The sequence below is a fragment of the Jaculus jaculus genome, chromosome 12, assembly GCF_020740685.1.
Source record: "Jaculus jaculus isolate mJacJac1 chromosome 12, mJacJac1.mat.Y.cur, whole genome shotgun sequence".
NCBI lineage: Eukaryota > Metazoa > Chordata > Mammalia > Rodentia > Dipodidae > Jaculus > Jaculus jaculus.
The window spans coordinates 3,475,668-3,494,673 of record NC_059113.1 but is presented as its reverse complement, the minus strand read 5'-3'; the positions used below and the strand labels follow the sequence as shown (position 1 = coordinate 3,494,673).

The 19,006-nt window shown below is 41.5% G+C and overlaps 1 protein-coding gene across 11 annotated transcripts in view; it reads left to right on the top strand.

Moving 5' to 3' along the window:
* The window catches only part of Csnk1g3 (casein kinase 1 gamma 3), an 84,997-nt gene that overhangs the window by 13,784 nt on the left and 52,207 nt on the right, over positions 1-19,006 (top strand). For 9 of the 11 annotated variants that reach the window (XM_045130780.1, XM_045130783.1, XM_004669186.2 and 6 more), the window contains exon 2: positions 13,645-14,075. In XM_045130780.1, coding sequence (XP_044986715.1) covers positions 13,898-14,075 — 178 coding nt within the window. In that variant the 5' untranslated portion in view covers positions 13,645-13,897. Of the gene's footprint in view, positions 1-7,924; positions 7,941-8,213; positions 8,231-13,644; positions 14,076-19,006 lie in introns of those variants that run through there. The other 2 variants (XM_045130782.1, XM_045130781.1) reach the window with 2 other exon arrangements.

Genomic DNA, 19,006 nt, shown 5'->3' with positions numbered 1-19,006 from the left:
AAGTAAAGTTTAGAAAGGAAAGGTTTGTGATCGAGTTTAAAGTTTCAGACAAGGAGACTGAGCAAAGCACCTAAATTATTAGAGAGGTAATGTAATTAAAGAGAAACCCCACTCTCTTCACTGGGACACTGAAAAAAAGCACCCATAGGCAAGACCCCAGTCACTGAAAGTTCTGACTGGTGAAAGAAAGCCTGAACAAAGAATGCCACTGAAGGGGTTCCTACTCTAAAATAACTGTCTAGGAGAATGTTTTCACAGATTCAACACCTAAGGCACACAGAGGCCACTGTAGCTTTGGTTCAAGAGGGGGCAACCTCCACCCTCGCTGGCAGCACTGTCAATGTGTTCATGGTTTTGTAAGCAGGAAAGATGCAAGATTGAGAGGGTCACAACACCTTGTACTGTTTGAAGGAGTCAGTCAGGCCGGACAGTGTGTGGCAGGGTAGGATGCCATTGCAAAGAGACCCTGGGAGGCTACTGTGTGATGCTCTAAAGATGAGGCCTAAATTGCAGTGGAGATGCTAGAATGCTGGAGAAGCCAGTGCCAGGAGATGACCACCAAGAAAGCTGTATCAGGCTCAGAGTGGCACTGGGCCAAGAGAAGCGATGTATGCTACACACAGCATAGTTGGAGGGGTGCAACTACCCAAGCCCTTTGATATTTGATATTGGATTGACACAGTTGTCTGAGACAGCTCACAAACTAGTAAACTGGCCTCAGTTTAACTAAGATGATGAAAACAAAGATCTCATTTAGTTGCTCTGGCATACATTTTAGAAATATTTTGTAGAAAAATGACTTTTTAATGCCAGAAATCAAAATTAAGTTCATTTATAGGATAACCAAAAAGCTTAGTTACGTGAAGTATTCAGATTTTTTTCTGAGAATTTAATCATTACTATTTTTTTTTAAAGATTTTTATATTAGGGGACTGGGAAGATAGCTTAGTTGGTAAAGAGCTTCCTTTGGAATCAATCATGAAGACCTGAGTTTGTTCACCAAAAACACATTAAAATAACAAAAAACTAGGTGTATGGTATATGTACTTGTAATTTCAGTGCTTGGAGCGATGGGGACAGGTGGCTCCCAGGGTCTTGTTGGCCAGTTTAGCCTACTTGGCAAGCTCCATCCAGGCCAGTAAACTCTTGTCTCGAGAAAAGTACATGATGCCTGAGGAATGATTATGGCCTCCATATACTTGTATACGCACGCACACATGCACACAAAACCAAAGATGTATAAATAGTTCTTCTCAGTTCTGCTTTTAAATTAAACACATTGTTTTCTCATTGCTGTGACCAAATAGAGAAGCAGCAGCGTAAAGAAATGTGTGTTTTGACCTGCAAAACATCAAGGTCCACCCCTAATGATGACCCACCCTTGACGATGACCACTCCTCCAGCAATGCTCCATCCTGAATGGTCCACAACCTCCCCAAATAGCACCACCAGCTGGGAACCAAGAATTCAGACAAGTGAGCCCATGAGAGGACATGTCCCTGGGCCGGTAGGAACATGGCCATATCATATCACGATGCGATACAAGTCTCCCATGATCAGTCCCGACACTGTCCAGAAGTCCGGGTGTCTTCTGAGACTCAAAGCAATCTCTTGACTGGGACCCCTGTCAAATAATAAAATAACAGAGACTAAATACTGCTATGCCAAAAGGGAGGAAGGGAGGCATAGCAAGGAAGGATTGGACCAAAGCAAGACTGAAAGAAACCCAGCAAGGAGAACACCTGATTCTGCAGCTGTGTCTGATATCTGGAATTGAATGGAATTGTCTGGATTCCAAAGGGCCCTCCTTCCCTCTTTCTGTCTGTAGGCTGGGTACTCCTGGATCCTCCCCAGAATGCATAGGGACATCAGAATAGCAAGTGCTTTCACATGATGGCTTCTAAGACAAACACTTTTTGTAAAGAAATTGATCACCATTGTTGATAGTAGTTCATGATTATCTTTGAAAAAATAAGTGTTTATTCTTAACTGCAGTTGAGCTAGTGCCAGAAACTGGTAACTGGGGCACTTCGTTCTAGTAGAAACATGTGATATAACGGCTAGCCATCAAATCACACATGTCTTCACTCAAGTTTCGGAGAACCCTGAAGACGCATACTGTAATGCCATTTTTATTAAGACTGAACAGTGTTTGACAGCGCATGAGCCATTTTGTGTCTAAGTACGGATATTTCTTTCCTTTAACATAATAAAGCTGGGGGAAATCAACACTGGCACAAGTAATATTTGAATGGAAAATTTGATTTTCAAGTTTTTGCTTATAATTTTATACTTGTAAGAGTACAAATGAAGTTACGTGAAAAGTTCTATGGGCTAATTCTGTGTTTATTCCAACAGCACGTGGAAGGCAAGTAGACTGTTAATAATCATTTAAAAAATGTAGAGCTTCTCATTAGACATCTTTCCGTAAGCCTTGGTGGTTTTCTCATGAAGCAGAACATGTACAGATGCATTCTCAAAGTATTTTCTGCTTGTTCATTTGCAACCTTAAAGAGGTCAGTTTTGGCTTTGCAAGGTCCTAAATTATTGGGTCATGAAGATTAGAGACTGATTTTCTGTTTTTTGAAGATTCATCAGTGATCATCAAATTAAAATATGCCATTGGCCTACATTTTACTCATATAATCAGATTATGTGTAATGCTTTCTGTATTTAGAAGCTCATTTTTATCTTCAGTAGTGGATGTTGCTGTATCGGAATTGAAATGACTTATGAAGGCAAAGCAGTTGATTCTTCACATTTGCTCATTTCTTCTTGGGGATAATTAAAAAATTATCTTGCCCAAATGTTTTATTACCATTTATGCACTTATGTAGTAAAATGCATACTTAACTATTTTTAGTAGTAGAAGGTTTATGGTTTCATTTAGTCAGTATCTCTTATGAAAATGAAAATCTCCTCAAAAAGTATAATTTTTTTTAAAATTATTATTTATTTATTTATTTGAGAGCAACAGGCACAGAGAGAAAGACAGATAGAGGGAGAGAGAGAGAATGGGCGCGCCAGGGCTTCCAGCCTCTGCAAACGAACTCCAGACGCGTGCGCCCCCTTGTGCATCTGGCTAACGTGGGACCTGGGGAACTGAGCCTCGAACCGGGGTCCTTAGGCTTCACAGGCAAGCGCTTAACCGCTAGGCCATCTCTCCAGCCCAAAAAGTATAAATATTTTAATTGTGTTATGAAAAATTGTAAACAGGGTGTATTTCTGTGAAACCTCTTGGGTTACTTCTATGGGTGCCTATGTTTTCTACTGTCTTCTTTATAACTTTTCAAGTTAGTTTCTCTGAGACAGGCTTTTAGTTACTGTTGACTGAATTGACTAGGAGGATTCCAGGCTATAATCCTTTTGTTTTAAAAATTTGTTTTTACTTATTTGCAAGGGGGGAGAGGCTGAGTGAGATATAATGGATACCTTGCCACTGAAAAGGAACTCCACAAGCACGTACCTTTGTGCACCTGACCTTATGTGGGTATTGGGGAATCGAACCCAGGCTGTGTGTGTTTATTGAGCAAGCACCTTTAGCCACTGACCATCTCACTAGTCCCAGACTATAATTCTTATTTATTTATTTACTTATTTATTTTTCAAGGTAGGGTCTCACTCTGGCTCAGGCTTACCTGGAATTCACTATAGTAGTCACAGGTGGCCTCAAACTCACAACAATCTTCCTACCTCTCTGCTTCCTGAGTGCTGGGATTAAAGGTGTGCACCACCACGGCCCGCTAATGCTTTTTGTTGGCTTTTTTTTTTTAATTAACCCTGGTTCTGTTTATTTTTTATTTTTGGTTTTATTTATTTTATTTTTTTATTGGGGGGAAGAGAAGGAAAGAAGCAGATAGAGAGAAATGGGTATACCAGGGCCTCTAGCCATTGCAAATGAACTCTAGACACATGCACTATCATGTGCATCTGGCTTATGTGGGTCCTGGGGAATTGAACCTGGGTCCTTGGGCTTTACAGGCAAGGGCCTTAACTGCTAAGTCATCTCTCCAGCCCTACTTTTATTATTATTTTTTAATTTTTATTTATTTATTTGAGAGCGACAGACACAGAGAGAAAGACAGACAGAGGGAGAGAGAGAGAATGGGCACGCCAGGGCCTCCAGCCACTGCAAATGAACTCCAGACGCGTGTGCCCCCTTGTGTATCTGGCTAATGTGGGTCCTGGGGAATCGAGCCTCGAACCTGGGTCCTTAGGCTTCACAGGCAAGCGCTTAACCACTAAGCCATCTCTCCAGCCCATCCAGCCCTACTTTTAGTTTTTTGATTGCTAGAAAGTACAGATTTGTTTGGTATGGGTACTGAATTGCATATGTAACAAATACCTTTATTTCTAAGATTGTTTCCTGTCCTGATTGCCTTATTGAAATATTTCCTAGCTGGGTTTGGTGGCTCATACCTATAATGCTGGCATTGGGGATGCTGAGGTGGGAGGATCTCTGTGAGTTTGAGGCTAGCCTAGGCTATGGAGTAAATTCTAAGTCAGCTTGGCTAGAATGAGACCCTGCTTCAAAGAAACAAAGAAAAGGCAAAAGAAAAAATATTTTCTGTATTCCTTTTGTAGCGTGTTTAAAGTGGTGTAAACATTATTATTTCTTATAGCAAGGCTTTGTGTGTGTATGTGTGCCCTGTCCCACTGAGTTTAATTAGAGTTACCTGCATGAGCATGGGTGAAGGGTTATTTACTAAAGAACATGTCATTTACTGCTGAAGAAAGTGTCTCTTTTTCACTCCTAGCAACCCTTAACCAACACTCACTACTCAGGGAAGGACGAGGGCCTCACACCCTCTTCCACCATGCATGACAGAAAGGTCATTTTATCTTCTGTGAGTCTCAGTCTTAGGAAAATGGTGCAGGGTGCACTGTTGGGACTTAGTAATGAAAAGAATTCTTTTACCTAAGCCTCAATTTCAGACGCCCACATGCCAGGAACTGTAAACAGACTGTGATTGCTCCATGTAGCTTGGATGAACATCCAGCCAGACACAGTTATGGGAGGAATGGGTTTATCTCAAGCTTACAGATCTAATGTGTTTGCCTTGTATCTACAACATACCATGTAAGTGATGTGCTGCTGTGCATGTCAATGTAACTATTATCATTGTAACTTTGCCACTGCAGTGTGTGGTCCTTGGAGCATCATGGCGAAGTGATAAGAGCCCCATATATGATCTGTTCTGTAACTCTGAACTGTGCCCTTTCTTATAGCATGAAGTCAGCCATAACGATACATAAACGAACTCCCATGGTTTCATGCCTATACAGCTTTATTTATGAGTAATAAATTTGAATATCTTTATATACCAAAAAGCATTATTTCTATTATTTTTCCCAACTGTATGAAAATATAGAGATTATTCTTGGTTGAAGGCTGTGCAAAAATAGAAAATAGTTAAGACTGAGACTTTAGTCTATAGTTTTCTGACTCCTAGTATATATAAACACCAAGACAATTATATTACTGCTTGATTGGTATTATAATAGGGAAAATGTTAGCACTATTTAAGACAATGTCTGTTTATTTATTAAAACATGGTTACTGTATGTAGCCTACACTGGCGTGGAGCCCACAGTCTTCAGCCTTGGCCTAGTATGTGTGGGATTACAGGTGTCTGCCACCATAATTGGCTCCTAAGACTCATGTATGTGTGAATATGTTTATTTATTTATTCTTTATTGATGTGCAAGGGAAGGGAGGGAGGGAGAAGGAATACAATATGATATGAATAATAGAGAATAAGTGCACCAGGGCCTCTGCCACTGCCACTGGACTCCATATGCATCTGGCTACACATAGGAACCGGGATTCAAACTCCAGGCCATCAGGCTTTGCTAGTGCCTTTAACCACTGAACCATCTCTATAACCCCTCTTAAGATTCTTACTATGAAATATTTTAATTAAAAAAAAATCTTTCTGGGCAGGGGAGATGGCTCAGCAGTCAAGATCTTGCTCCACTGAAGCACAAGGAAGTTTGATTCCCCTAGATCTCTTGTAAAAAGCTGGACGTGGCTACACATGTCTAAACTCATGTCCATGGGGACAGAGGCCAGAGGATTGCTGGGCTCATTGATGGACAGTGGCTCCAGTTGAGGGAGAGGTCCAGGCTCAAAGAAGTATGAGATGAGCTAAAGGAGACCACCCAGTCAGTGTTCTTCTGTGCCCACAGCACATGCACGCATGGGGCACATCAGCACACACACACCACACCATATTCTATGCATATGCGTACAAGTTTTTTTTTAAACTAATTTCTAAAAATGAAAACATTACAAGTGTATGAACACTTACTTGAAGGTGAATGTGATGAACTGACTGGACCAAATAAGGAAATGTCGTAATTTCTCAGTAATCACTATTGTCATGCATATACTTCATTTTTGCCCTTCCTGGCTGCGAATTATTTTCTAATCAGTGTCCATTTGACTTCTTGTTCTTCATATTTACCTGAGTAGCCAGCTTGGGGATGGACTTCGTTTTAGTCACTGAAATGAGCTGAGGTCCACATCTAGGCTAAACCTTCTTGCAGTCTCTCCGCACCTTGCTCAGTATGAAGCCCATTGTTGTTTTAGGGTTCATGTGCAGTGGAAGGGGATGAAAGGGAATGAGCAGAGGTCCTTCAGTTGTTATTTTGGGGATACAAAGTCTCATTACTGATGTACAGTACCATGATCAGTTTATGTGGTACGCTGGAGGTTGAACCCAGGGTTTCGTGCAGGCACTCTCCATTGAACCATATCTCTGGCTCCCAAAGTCCTTCAATTTCATTATATACTTCTAAATAGGTTTCCATTTTGGGTCAGTTTGTGTTCCTAAAAGGCTTTCTGTGGACCTCTTTCGCAAACGACCACATCTTCAAGTTTTCTACCCATATGAATGCACGCCCATTAACAGTAAAGAAAATACCTCTGAGAAGGCTAGGACACCCAAGGAGCAGTCCTCCTTCATTTGTTCATATGTAGGGGGCAGTTTTTGGATATTTCACTAAACAGTGAAAAACAAAAAAAAACAAAGGAAAGTTATTTTTCTTCTCAGTAGTAAAAGTGAGGACTTTTAAGAAAGCCTTTCCGTAAGTTAGTACTGTAGGAAGCTGCCTCTTAAAAGATATAGATACCTTTAAAAGAGAGAAAGAGATGGAGCTAGGATGGAAGAATCCTGCAGGGTTGGAGAAAGCTGTAACTTAAAACCATATAGTCTGTTGCTGACAAATCCTAGTACCAGAATTTGGTGACCTCCCACAGTTCACTGTTGGTCAGAGACGCCCCCAGCACAATACAGGCCTTTGCCAAAGCACTTGGCTTCCCACCAGTACTAAATAGTCTGGCCCTATTGCTGAGGACACCACAGGCTGTGGTCACAGGACATTGAGAAATCATGCTGGAATTGACATGAAAGCCAGCCCTGCTAGCGGCTCTCAGTGCTGGAAAGTGCTCTGCGAGCTGCTGTAAGATAAAGATCACCAACATTGTGAACGAGCAGTGGATCCTGCAGGCTACGGAATCCACCAGCCAAACCAGAGGCACCAGTAGTGCTCCAGTGCCTGACAGGTTGTGGGTGAGTCACCACTCCCTGGATGGGAAGCCTGTTCAGGGGAGAGGTTAATTCCAGGTACAAGAACCAAGTTAGAAGCCTGTGGCTTGGAAGGTTGTACGGGGAAGTTCCACTGGTTAGCTAAAAGGAGAGGCTATGCTTGTCAAACACTCTCATAAATGTCTGTGTTCATCCCCTTTGATCCATGCTGCGCTCTCTCCTGTTTAGAGAACCTGCTTTTTTTTTTTTTTTTTCCCCTCAGATTGTGGTGAATATCAGAGTGATCCCATCAGAATGGCAAGAAAAGAAAGCCCATGCCAAACAGGAGATGAGATGAGATGAGATGAGGCGTCTGCCAGGGCCCAGAAGATGTCACAGTGCAGATTAGCTGTGAGTGCTGCTCTCAGGGCTGGCCCGAGACGGTGGAGGGGCTGTAAACTCACCAGAGGTTGTCTAGATCTGACCTCTGAAGGAGCCTTACACACTCCACGGCACAGGGACACTGGGAGCTGGGGTAGAAAGCATGTAGGAGCCACAGGGTGGGAACATGAATTCTAAGGCATTATCTTCACCACAGGGACTGACTGGTGCTTTTACGATCCCACAGTGATGATGGTGATCCCATTGAAAATGAATGAGGGCCGGGGAGGGCAACCTGATGGAAATACGACCAATTTACAGTACGTCCATATATTCAAGTTCCCAATAAAGTTATTGAAAACACTTAAAGATTGTGTGCTCATTAACTTTTTAAATCAATCTGCATTTTTAGGGAATTGTTCACTTTGAGATACAGTGCTGTTTTATGTGTGAGACTGGGCATTAATTTTTAAAGTCACATTTTGACATATAACCTACAAATAACACTAGGCACACATTTTAAATGTTTTATGCATTTTGAAAATGTATAGATTCCTGCAGTCCCTTCCTAATTAAGATAAAGAGATAGAGTATGTCTTTTTTCCTGAAAGTTCCTCCATGTTACTTTCCAGTGAAACTATCTACAGGAAATCACTGATCTAACTCTATTAGCATAGCTTAGTTTGATGATTGCAGAATCTCATGTGATTAGAATCATAAAATATGTAGTCATTTGTGCTTGATCTCTATCAGAGACAGTTTATCTGCAGTTCTTTTTTTTTTTTTTTTTCCTTCAGTGTTTCGAGGTAGGGCCTTATTCTAGTCTAGGCAAACCTGGAATTCACTATGTAGTCTCAGGCTGGCCTCAAACTCACAGTGATTCTCCTACCTTCGCCTCCCGAGTGCTGGGATTAAAGGTGTGCAGCACCATGCCTGACTCATTCCTGTTTTAAAAAATTTATTTATTTGAGAGGGAGACAGTGTGAATATATGGTCATACAAAGGTCTCTTGCCACTACAAATGAACTCCAAATATATGTGCCAGTTTGTATGTCTACTGCTTAGCTATCTCTCCAGCCCTCTTGTCTTTAATGCACATATATGTGTGTGCTTGTGTGTGTGTGTGTGTGAATATTATTGAGGCCAGAAGACAGTGTTTCTTTTGGGGGGGGACAGGGTCTCACTGGCCTGGAGATCACCAATTAGGTTAAACTTGGCTGGCCAGCAAGCCCTAGGGCTTCTCCTGTCTCTGCCTCCTCAGCACTGGGAATATAAGCCCATTCTACCATGTCTGATATTTTGTGTGAGTACTGGGGATCAAATACAGGTCGTCGTGTTTGAGAAGCAAGTACTTTATCCTGTAGGTTTCTTTTATTAAACTGAAGACTTTCTAGTTTCTGTCTGGATTACTGAAAGGTTTAGTCATTAATGGGTTGGTTGAATTTTGTCAAGTATAATTTCTTATCTATAGAGAAAATGATGGTTTTTCTTCCTTTCATATTTGGTAAATTTATCTCAAATATTAACTTCAAATGCTAAATTAAAGTCTTATATAGTAGTGTTTCATTCATTATTATTTATTTAACATTTTACATATTTACTTACACAGGGTGAAGAATTTTTCTGTCTATGCTCATGAAATACTGGTCTGATTTTCTTTGCTTAATGTATTTCTTTCAGGCTTCTGTGTTAATGTTGTACTGACTTCACAAAGTAAATTGGTTGTTCTGTTTCTCTGAAAGGTTTTGATTATAATAATTTTATCATTCCTAAACATTTGATAAAATTCATCAACAAAATCATCTTTATAGTGAGTTTTTTATTAAATGAAATAGTGTAGTTTTCATTCTGTTGCTGTGATAAAATACCTGACAAAAACAGCTTAAAGAAGGAAAGGTTAGAGAGGGTCCAGTTTGTCATGGCATCGAATGTAATGCAGTTGGAGTTAAGGTGGCCGCTCACAGATGTGTGCAGTCACAAAACAGGCTGGGGCTAAGCTGGCTTCATCCTTTTCTCCTTAGTCTTTATTTTCTCCATGTTTGGCATTTTCATACATATTCATGATACTTGTGTATAATGTATTTTGCTCTTCCTCCCAATTATCCATTCTTGTCCCCTCTCCCTCCCATTGACACCATCCCTCCCTCAGTAATCCCCATCTTACATTTCAAACCTTTTTAGAAATTACCCACTGAGTTAAGTTAGGGAGCTAGCCTATCATAAGAGCCAGCTTATTACTTGTGAAAAAGGGAGCTTACTGTGGCTCCACCACAGTGAATCTGACCCCGCATTTTCTGTGACCTTTAGCATCTCTCGGAGGTATGGGTTCTAATGGACCCATCCCCATCAGTGTTGATGTACTGAGAAAACCACAGCTCTAGGGATTAATGAGTGTGAGAACCAGCCCTGCCTCCTTTCCCTCTGGCTCAGTCTGAGACCTCATCTGTACTGCTCACAGTGAAGGAAGACGAGTCTCCCTCAGTCAGTCTGAGATCTCATCTGTACTGCCCACAGTGAAGGAAGACGAGTCTCCCTCAGTCAGTCTGAGATCTCATCTGTACTGCCCACAGTGAAGGAAGACGAGTCTCCCTCAGTCAGTCTGAGATCTCATCTGTACTGCTCACAGTGAAGGAAGACGAGTCTCCCTCAGTCAGTCTGAGATCTCATCTGTACTGCCCACAGTGAAGGAAGGCGAGTCTCCCTCAGTCAGTCAGATCTCATCTGTACTGCTCACAGTGAAGGAAGACGAGTCTCCCTCAGTCAGTCTGAGATCTCATCTGTACTGCCCACAGTGAAGGAAGACGAGTCTCCCTCAGTCAGTCAGATCTCATCTGTACTGCTCACAGTGAAGGAAGACGAGTCTCCTTCAGTCAGTCTGAGACCTCATGTGTACTGCTCACAGTGAAGGAAGACGAGTCTCCCTCAGTCAGTCTGAGATCTCATCTGTACTGCCCACAGTGAAGGAAGACGAGTCTCCCTCAGTCAGTCTGAGCTCTCATCTGTACTGCCCACAGTGAAGGAAGACGAGTCTCCCTCAGTCAGTCTGAGACCTCATGTGTACTGCTCACAGTGAAGGAAGACGAGTCTCCTTCAGTCAGTCTGAGACCTCATGTGTACTGCTCACAGTGAAGGAAGACGAGTCTCCCTCAGTCAGTCTGAGCTCTCATCTGTACTGCCCACAGTGAAGGAAGACGAGTCTCCCTCAGTCAGTCTGAGATCTCATCTGTACTGCCCACAGTGAAGGAAGACGAGTCTCCCTCAGTCAGTCTGAGCTCTCATCTGTACTGCCCACAGTGAAGGAAGACGAGTCTCCCTCATTCATTCTGAGCTCTCATCTGTACTGCCCACAGTGAAGGAAGACGAGTCTCCCTCAGTCAGTCTGAGATCTCATCTGTACTGCCCACAGTGAAGGAAGGCGAGTCTCCCTCAGTCAGTCAGATCTCATCTGTACTGCTCACAGTGAAGGAAGACGAGTCTCCCTCAGTCAGTCTGAGATCTCATCTGTACTGCCCACAGTGAAGGAAGACGAGTCTCCCTCAGTCAGTCTGAGCTCTCATCTGTACTGCCCACAGTGAAGGAAGACGAGTCTCCTTCAGTCAGTCTGAGACCTCATGTGTACTGCTCACAGTGAAGGAAGACGAGTCTCCCTCAGTCAGTCTGAGACCTCATGTGTACTGCTCACAGTGAAGGAAGACGAGTCTCCCTCAGTCAGTCTGAGCTCTCATCTGTACTGCTCACAGTGAAGGAAGACGAGTCTCCCTCAGTCAGTCTGAGATCTCATCTGTACTGCCCACAGTGAAGGAAGACGAGTCTCCCTCAGTCAGTCTGAGCTCTCATCTGTACTGCCCACAGTGAAGGAAGACGAGTCTCCCTCAGTCAGTCTGAGCTCTCATCTGTACTGCCCACAGTGAAGGAAGACGAGTCTCCCTCAGTCAGTCTGAGATCTCATCTGTACTGCCCACAGTGAAGGAAGACGAGTCTCCTTCAGTCAGTCTGAGACCTCATGTGTACTGCTCACAGTGAAGGAAGACGAGTCTCCCTCAGTCAGTCTGAGATCTCATCTGTACTGCCCACAGTGAAGGAAGACGAGTCTCCCTCAGTCAGTCTGAGATCTCATCTGTACTGCCCACAGTGAAGGAAGACGAGTCTCCCTCAGTCAGTCTGAGCTCTCATCTGTACTGCCCACAGTGAAGGAAGACGAGTCTCCCTCAGTCAGTCTGAGATCTCATCTGTACTGCCCACAGTGAAGGAAGATGAGTCTCCCTCAGTCAGTCTGAGCTCTCATCTGTACTGCCCACAGTGAAGGAAGACGAGTCTCCCTCAGTCAGTCTGAGATCTCATCTGTACTGCCCACAGTCAAGAGAGGGGTTTCCTTCAGTCAGTCTGAGCTCTCATCTGTACTGCCCACAGTGAAGGAAGACGAGTCTCCCTCAGTCAGTCTGAGATCTCATCTGTACTGCCCACAGTGAAGGAAGACGAGTCTCCCTCAGTCAGTCTGAGCTCTCATCTGTACTGCCCACAGTGAAGGAAGATGAGTCTCCCTCAGTCAGTCTGAGCTCTCATCTGTACTGCCCACAGTGAAGGAAGACGAGTCTCCCTCAGTCAGTCTGAGATCTCATCTGTACTGCCCACAGTGAAGAAAGATGAGTCTCCCTCAGTCAGTCAGATCTCATCTGTAGACACGCTGCCCACAGTGTAGGAAGATGAGACTGACTGAGGGAGACCCAGTACCTAATACCTGGTTTCTCTGCCTTAGAAAGGTCATGCTTGTCAATAATTTCTTAGCCTTGTAACATTATGGTTTTTTTTTTTTTTTTTTTTTTTTTGGTTTTTTTGAGGTAGGGTCTCACTCTGGTTGACCTGGAATTAACTCTGTCATCTCAGGGTGGCCTTGAACCCATGACAGTCCTCCTACCTCTGCCTCCCGAGTGTTGGGATTAAAGGCGTGCGCCACCACGCCCGGCTAACAGTATGGTTTTTAGAGGCTCAGTTCATTTGCTATATAAGTATTTTCTTGGAGACAAGCATTTTTTGTATTATCAGTTCTGTGATCCTTTTCTAAATATAACTAAAGAGTAATAAAAATGTCAATCAGTGAAGATCAAATGAGAATATATATTTGAAAAGTCTGAAACTTACTGAGTGCTTGAGGAAGATGCTTTCATTAAGATGGCTTACTAATTTTCAAAATGTATTCTGAGCTGGGTGTGGTGACATACACCTTTAATCCCAGCACTTAGGAGACCAATGTAGGTGCCTTGCTGGGAGTATAAGGCCCTCTGGGACTATATAGTAGCCTGGGGTAGAGTGAGACCCTACCTTGAAACAAAAACAACACAAAAACTATTCTGTCTTTCTGCTTCTAAATAGCATAGCTACATTGATTTCCTAGAGATTTTGATGACTTCTTTTCTAATTGAGATGATTTGAAGTTGGAATGTCCAGGCCAGTGTTAATGATTTAGTATTACCTTATTAAACGTACATATCTTTTTGCTCCTTTGTTATTTTAACAAAGTAATGAAATCCATGATTTTTATTTTTTTTTTATTTTTGTGATCCCTTTTGTATTAAATTATAGAAGTAAAGGGTAGTGGTTGATTTAAGTGCTTACTGTAGTTTGAGAACTCCTTGCCTATGCTTTTTTTTCCTTGCCTATACTTTTGTTATTTAATTTCCTAAACATATAATTATAATTTCTAAGTTGATTAATTTTCTTTTTTTTAATGTTTTAGCTTGCTGTTAGTACCAGAAGTGCTCACATCATCAGGAAAATAATTTTGAAGATATATTTTGCTGAACGGACAACTGAGAACAATTTTACGAATGGGATGAACACGCTCCAGTTGACTGACTACCTGCTGAAATTTGAATGTTAATATTACCCATCTGGTACAGTTTCCTAGTGATGTACCTACTCTCACAAAACCCTATTTCAGCGTACTTGTCTTGATTAAAGAATTCAAAGTGGAGTACCGCAAACTTGATATGGATAATAAAAAGAAAGACAAGGACAAATCAGATGATAGAATGGCACGACCTAGTGGTCGGTCAGGACACGGCACTCGAGGAGCTGGGTCTTCGTCATCTGGAGTTTTGATGGTTGGACCTAACTTTAGAGTTGGAAAAAAAATTGGATGTGGCAATTTTGGAGAATTAAGATTAGGTAAGACTGTTTATTCTACTATATGAGGAACAATCTTTTAAATGGAATGTACCTTTTAATAAAGATGATTTATTTAGTTTTTATATGGTAATTGTAGAGATTTCACATGTTGGAAATTTCTTAGGCATTTTTATTTTTGTTTCTATAAAAAAAATCCCTAATTTAGGAATGTCTGCTTGTTTAAGGTTAACCATTCTTTTTCTTGAGAACAAGAAATAGAAAGATAAAAGGCCAAGCTCAGTGAATTAGCTTCCATTAAGGCTTTTCCAAATTTGTTCCTTGGGGAAGCTAATTAAGGTTCCATTTTCATATTTAGAACATTTAGTAACTGATCACTTTAAATCGTTATGTATCACTGTATTAGTTAGGATTTTGTAGAGGGCCAGAGTTGATAGAATGAATATGTATTGTCTACTTTTCAAAAGTCCAAAGTGTCTTCTGTGATTCAAGGCAGTCTCTTAACTCTGACTTCTGTAATGTCAAATACAAATTACATACTTTCAGCATATAATGGCACAGAATAAATATTCCTATTCCCAAAGAGAGAAATAGAAATATAACGTGGAACGATTGAATTAGAGCAAGATTGAGAGTCTACAGTACAGACACCAAATCCTGCAGCTCCAAGTGCAGCATCTGAGACTAATGATGGGTGGACCATCGGTTGCAAAGAGCTTGGGCAGCTGCTGCTGAGGCACATATGACTCTTCTTGACTGATGTCCCACGGTCCTGCATCTCCAACTCCTGGGGTCTCCATGTCAACTTGGGCTTTATTTCCACAGCCTCATACAGTGACCTCTTAGGATCTCCTTGAAGGGAACCAACGCTATCACATACTGCCATTCCTGGCCTCAGTGGCTCTCTGAAACTGGAGCAAGATGCCATGGTCTCAGTCTTGTGTCATTCATGCCTATCAAACCAGGGACATGAAGATGATGCTCTCATCTCCTACTGCCCACGAGCGACGCAGCCTTGCTCCCACGTGAACGCTACCATGGCACCTGTGTGTCTTGGTTACTATGTCGAAACATTTTTAGGCCTTTGCTTTTTCTTTTTTTTTATATTTTTTTAAAGTTTTTATTTATTTATTTGAGAGCGACGGACACAGAGAGAAAGACAGATAGAGGGAGAGAGAAAGAATGGGCGCGCCAGGGCTTCTGCAAACCAACTCCAGATGCGTGCGCCCCCTTGTGCATCTGGCTAACGTGGGACATGGGGAACCGAGCCTCGAACTGGGGTCCTTAGGCTTCACAGGCAAGCGCTTAACCGCTAAGCCATCTCTCCAGCCCGGCCTTTGCTTTTTCAATTTTATTTTATCTTATTTTTTATTTGTAATACTGTAGATTGGTAAGTGCTGTCTCAGGCTGTTGCTTTCTAATAGCTTCCTTCTGTAGCTTTCTTCTTTCAACACAATTTCCAGGGCTGGAGAGATGGTCCAGTGGTTAGGGTGCTTGCTTGCCAATCTTAACGACCTGGGTCTGTTTCCCCAATACCCATGTAAAACCAGATGCTCAAAGAGGCACATGCATCTATGAGTTCATTTGCACTGGCTGGAGGCCCTGGCATGCCCATTTTCTCTGTTTGTCTCTCTTCTATCTCTCTCTGCTTGCAAATAAATAAATATTTTTTTTTCAAAATTAAAAAATTACCATTCTCTTAAGTTAGTGTTTTCAGTGGGAGGGGTCTTAGGTGGAAGGGGTCTTGCTCTCAGCCTACCTTTTCTCCTTATCTCTTCAGGGTTTATAGTTGCTTTCTCAGCACCAACATATTCATCATGGGAAATCTCAAACCATCTCCATTCTGTGGGGCACAGTTTTCCTTTCTTTTTGTTCTGCTTCTTGCTCTCTTACTTACAGACCTGGATAAAGAAAATTGAGATGTAACCATTACCCAGCCTGATTGATGGGCTATCTCAAAATTTCTGTTGGCAAATGAATTATTTTTCAGTTATAATTTAACCTCATTTAAGTTCTCAGGAAGCAGGTAAAATGCAGCCAGATTTTTATTTTTTTTTTGCAAGAGTGTACCATGTGCTGGCTGTAGTCTGTTTCTTGTGAAGAGTCCTTGTTTCCCTCTGCGACCTCATGAGCCAGGCCTCCTCTTTACATGTTTCTCTCAGCATTCTCATTTTCCAGACTCGTGTCAGAATAGCTCCATAGCTCTGCTGACAGTACTCTAGGTATGCTCTAGCTAAAAGTTCTGACCTGTTCTACACAAACCAATTCTAAAGGTATATGTGTCACATGGTCATAGCAACAATTCCATTTCTTGGTGCCAGTTTTCTGTAATAAATACTTTGTTGTTGCTTTGACTGAATACCTGACAAGAATCAGCTTAAAGAAGGAAAGGGTTTTATCTGGTTTATAGGTATTTTTTTCCTTTCAAAATTATTTTTTTAACTTTTTATTGACAGCCTCCATAAATGCAAACAATATACCATGATCATAATCTCCTCCTGTCACCCCCTTTCTGTACCCCCCCCATGGCTTCTTTTTTTACAACCATTTTCTCTTCTACTTATTTATTTATTTATTTTTGTCATGATTTTTTTTTTCCTTCCTATCATGCAGGTCTTGTATATAGGTAGTGTCAGCCAATGTGAGGCCCTGCATACCACGGCTACTTTGTATCTGGAAGACAGTGTTACAAAGCACTCCTCCCCTTCCTTGCCTCTCACACTCTTTCCACCAGATCTGCAGCTTTGTAGGGTGCGACAGAGATGTCTCATTTACTTCTGAACACTCCGCTGTCTCGTCTTCTCAGCACGTTGATGAGTTTTGAGTTTCGCAGTCACTGCTGGCGCAGAGTTTTCTTTTGAGGAGGTGTGTTGCAATCCGTCAGAGAGACTGTGGCAGCAGGAGCAGGAAGCTGTTCAGTCACGCTGCCTCCGTAGTCAGGGAGAAAGAGTGAGGGACAGTGGGGCCTGGCTATGAAACCTTAGGGCTCACTCTCAGTGACCACTTCCTTCTGCAAGGATTCACCTCCTAAAGCTTTCCACAACCTTCCCTAACAGCACCGCCAGCTGGGGACGAAGTGTTCAAGCACTTGAACCTGTGGGGGTGTTTCACACGCAACCCCGCGCCATTGAGGAGGAACAAGCAGAGCGGCATGGCTGTATAGGAAATAGTACTGGATATGTTCAGGCCGCTGTCAGTAGACCATGAAGAGTACAAACTTGTGAAATTAAAAAAAGTGGTTGCACAGTTTTTCCAAGATCCAGTCCACCTGCTGGAAATAAATTCACTTTGGGGGCTGGGGAGATAACTCAGTCAGTCCAATGCCCGCCTCGCAAGCATGAGGACCTGATTTAAATCTGTACCACCCACATAAAACGTGGGGTGCGTTGGCTGGTGCCTGTGTGATGGAGTCAGGAGAATCCCTCAGAGTCACGGATGAGTAGCCTGATTGGTAAGCTTCGGGCCTGTGAGCACCCTGCCTCGAAGGAAGATGGCTGGCATTTCTGAAGCTGTCACCTGAGCTTGTCCTCTAGCCACCACATACATGGGTGTGTTGACATACTTACACACATGCCAAAAAATCTGCTTGTATGTTTATCTGAATGATTTCTTAATATCTTGTAAAACATCATAGTTTGAGGTAGCTGTTTTGTTAGTTTTGTGTTGCTAATGCCCATGAAATACTTGAGTGAAGCAAGCTAATAAAAGACAGCAACTTGCTTTGTACCTAGTTGTGACATGACGTAGCTGGCAGACTCTTAACATGTAGCAGGGGCTGGAATACTTGAACGGTGGATGCTTTGCATCCTATTTATGAAAGACACTGAATTGGATAGTTTGAAATCTCTAAGCTGTTTATGACTTGAGTTAGAAAAAGTAGATTGTTTACTTTTTGTTTAACTTTGAGAATAGTTATCCAATACTTTAACGCTGATAATATATTGGAAAAATGGTCACTTAAATACTCAGGGCTTCAAAGTCTTTAGTTTTAATGTTTGTATTATTCATACATTCTAGTTTATTGTATTAAATTTGAGCATAATATACATGTTTACATAATATCAACATTTACTTTGGCCCTATCCCTTTTTTTCAGAGAATTTATTTCAAAATAACTATATGCACATAAACTACATGGACACTTGGTGGACCAATTTAAACAGAACAGTGTGAGAAAATGTATAAACCATGTACTGAAATTCCACTGTATATTGAAAAACAGTGAAACACTCCTTTGTTTTGTAGTCTATGAATAAAGATAGAAGTAGTTTTTTAGTATATCTAATCTATAGGTATTATATACATGTGTCATAGTTACATACATATGTTTGCATATTTTATATATTTATAACTTAGCTCAAGTCAGTAACAAGTTGATTTATATGTTAGTGCTTTATATATTCATTAGTATTTTACATTTACACACATGAACATACAGAGCTAAATGGTCATTTTGGTCTTTCTTATTCATATATTCTAAGGGGGTGTTTTATAATACTTTCCAGGGACCTCATTTTTTTGTATTTTAGAACATATTAGAAGCATTATTCTTTATCTGCCTGGATGAGAAAATTATAATGCTAGAAAAGTTGGTATATCTTCTTAAAGAACTTAACACCTTGGGAATATCTTGAACATTTGGTTACCTGTACTGAAATCTTTGTCTTGTTGGCATTTGAGTAAGCAAAAATACAAGGTTTACAACATGTTGTAACTAAGTCATTTTCAAAGTAGTTGCTTAGACATATTTTTTTCTTTTTCATAAAACACTGTCTCTCATCTTGTAGGACATTAAAAACTTCTCAGTGCTTTGGTACCTTGCTGTTGTAATCCTGTATACAATTCAAAATATTGATGCAGGATTTTGAGGCTGAGCGGGGGTCCCTCAGATCTTTTAACCCCAATTTTTGGGTCCTTACTCTGTTTAACAAAGAATTGATAAAAATGAACTTGAAGGACAAATTATGAATTCT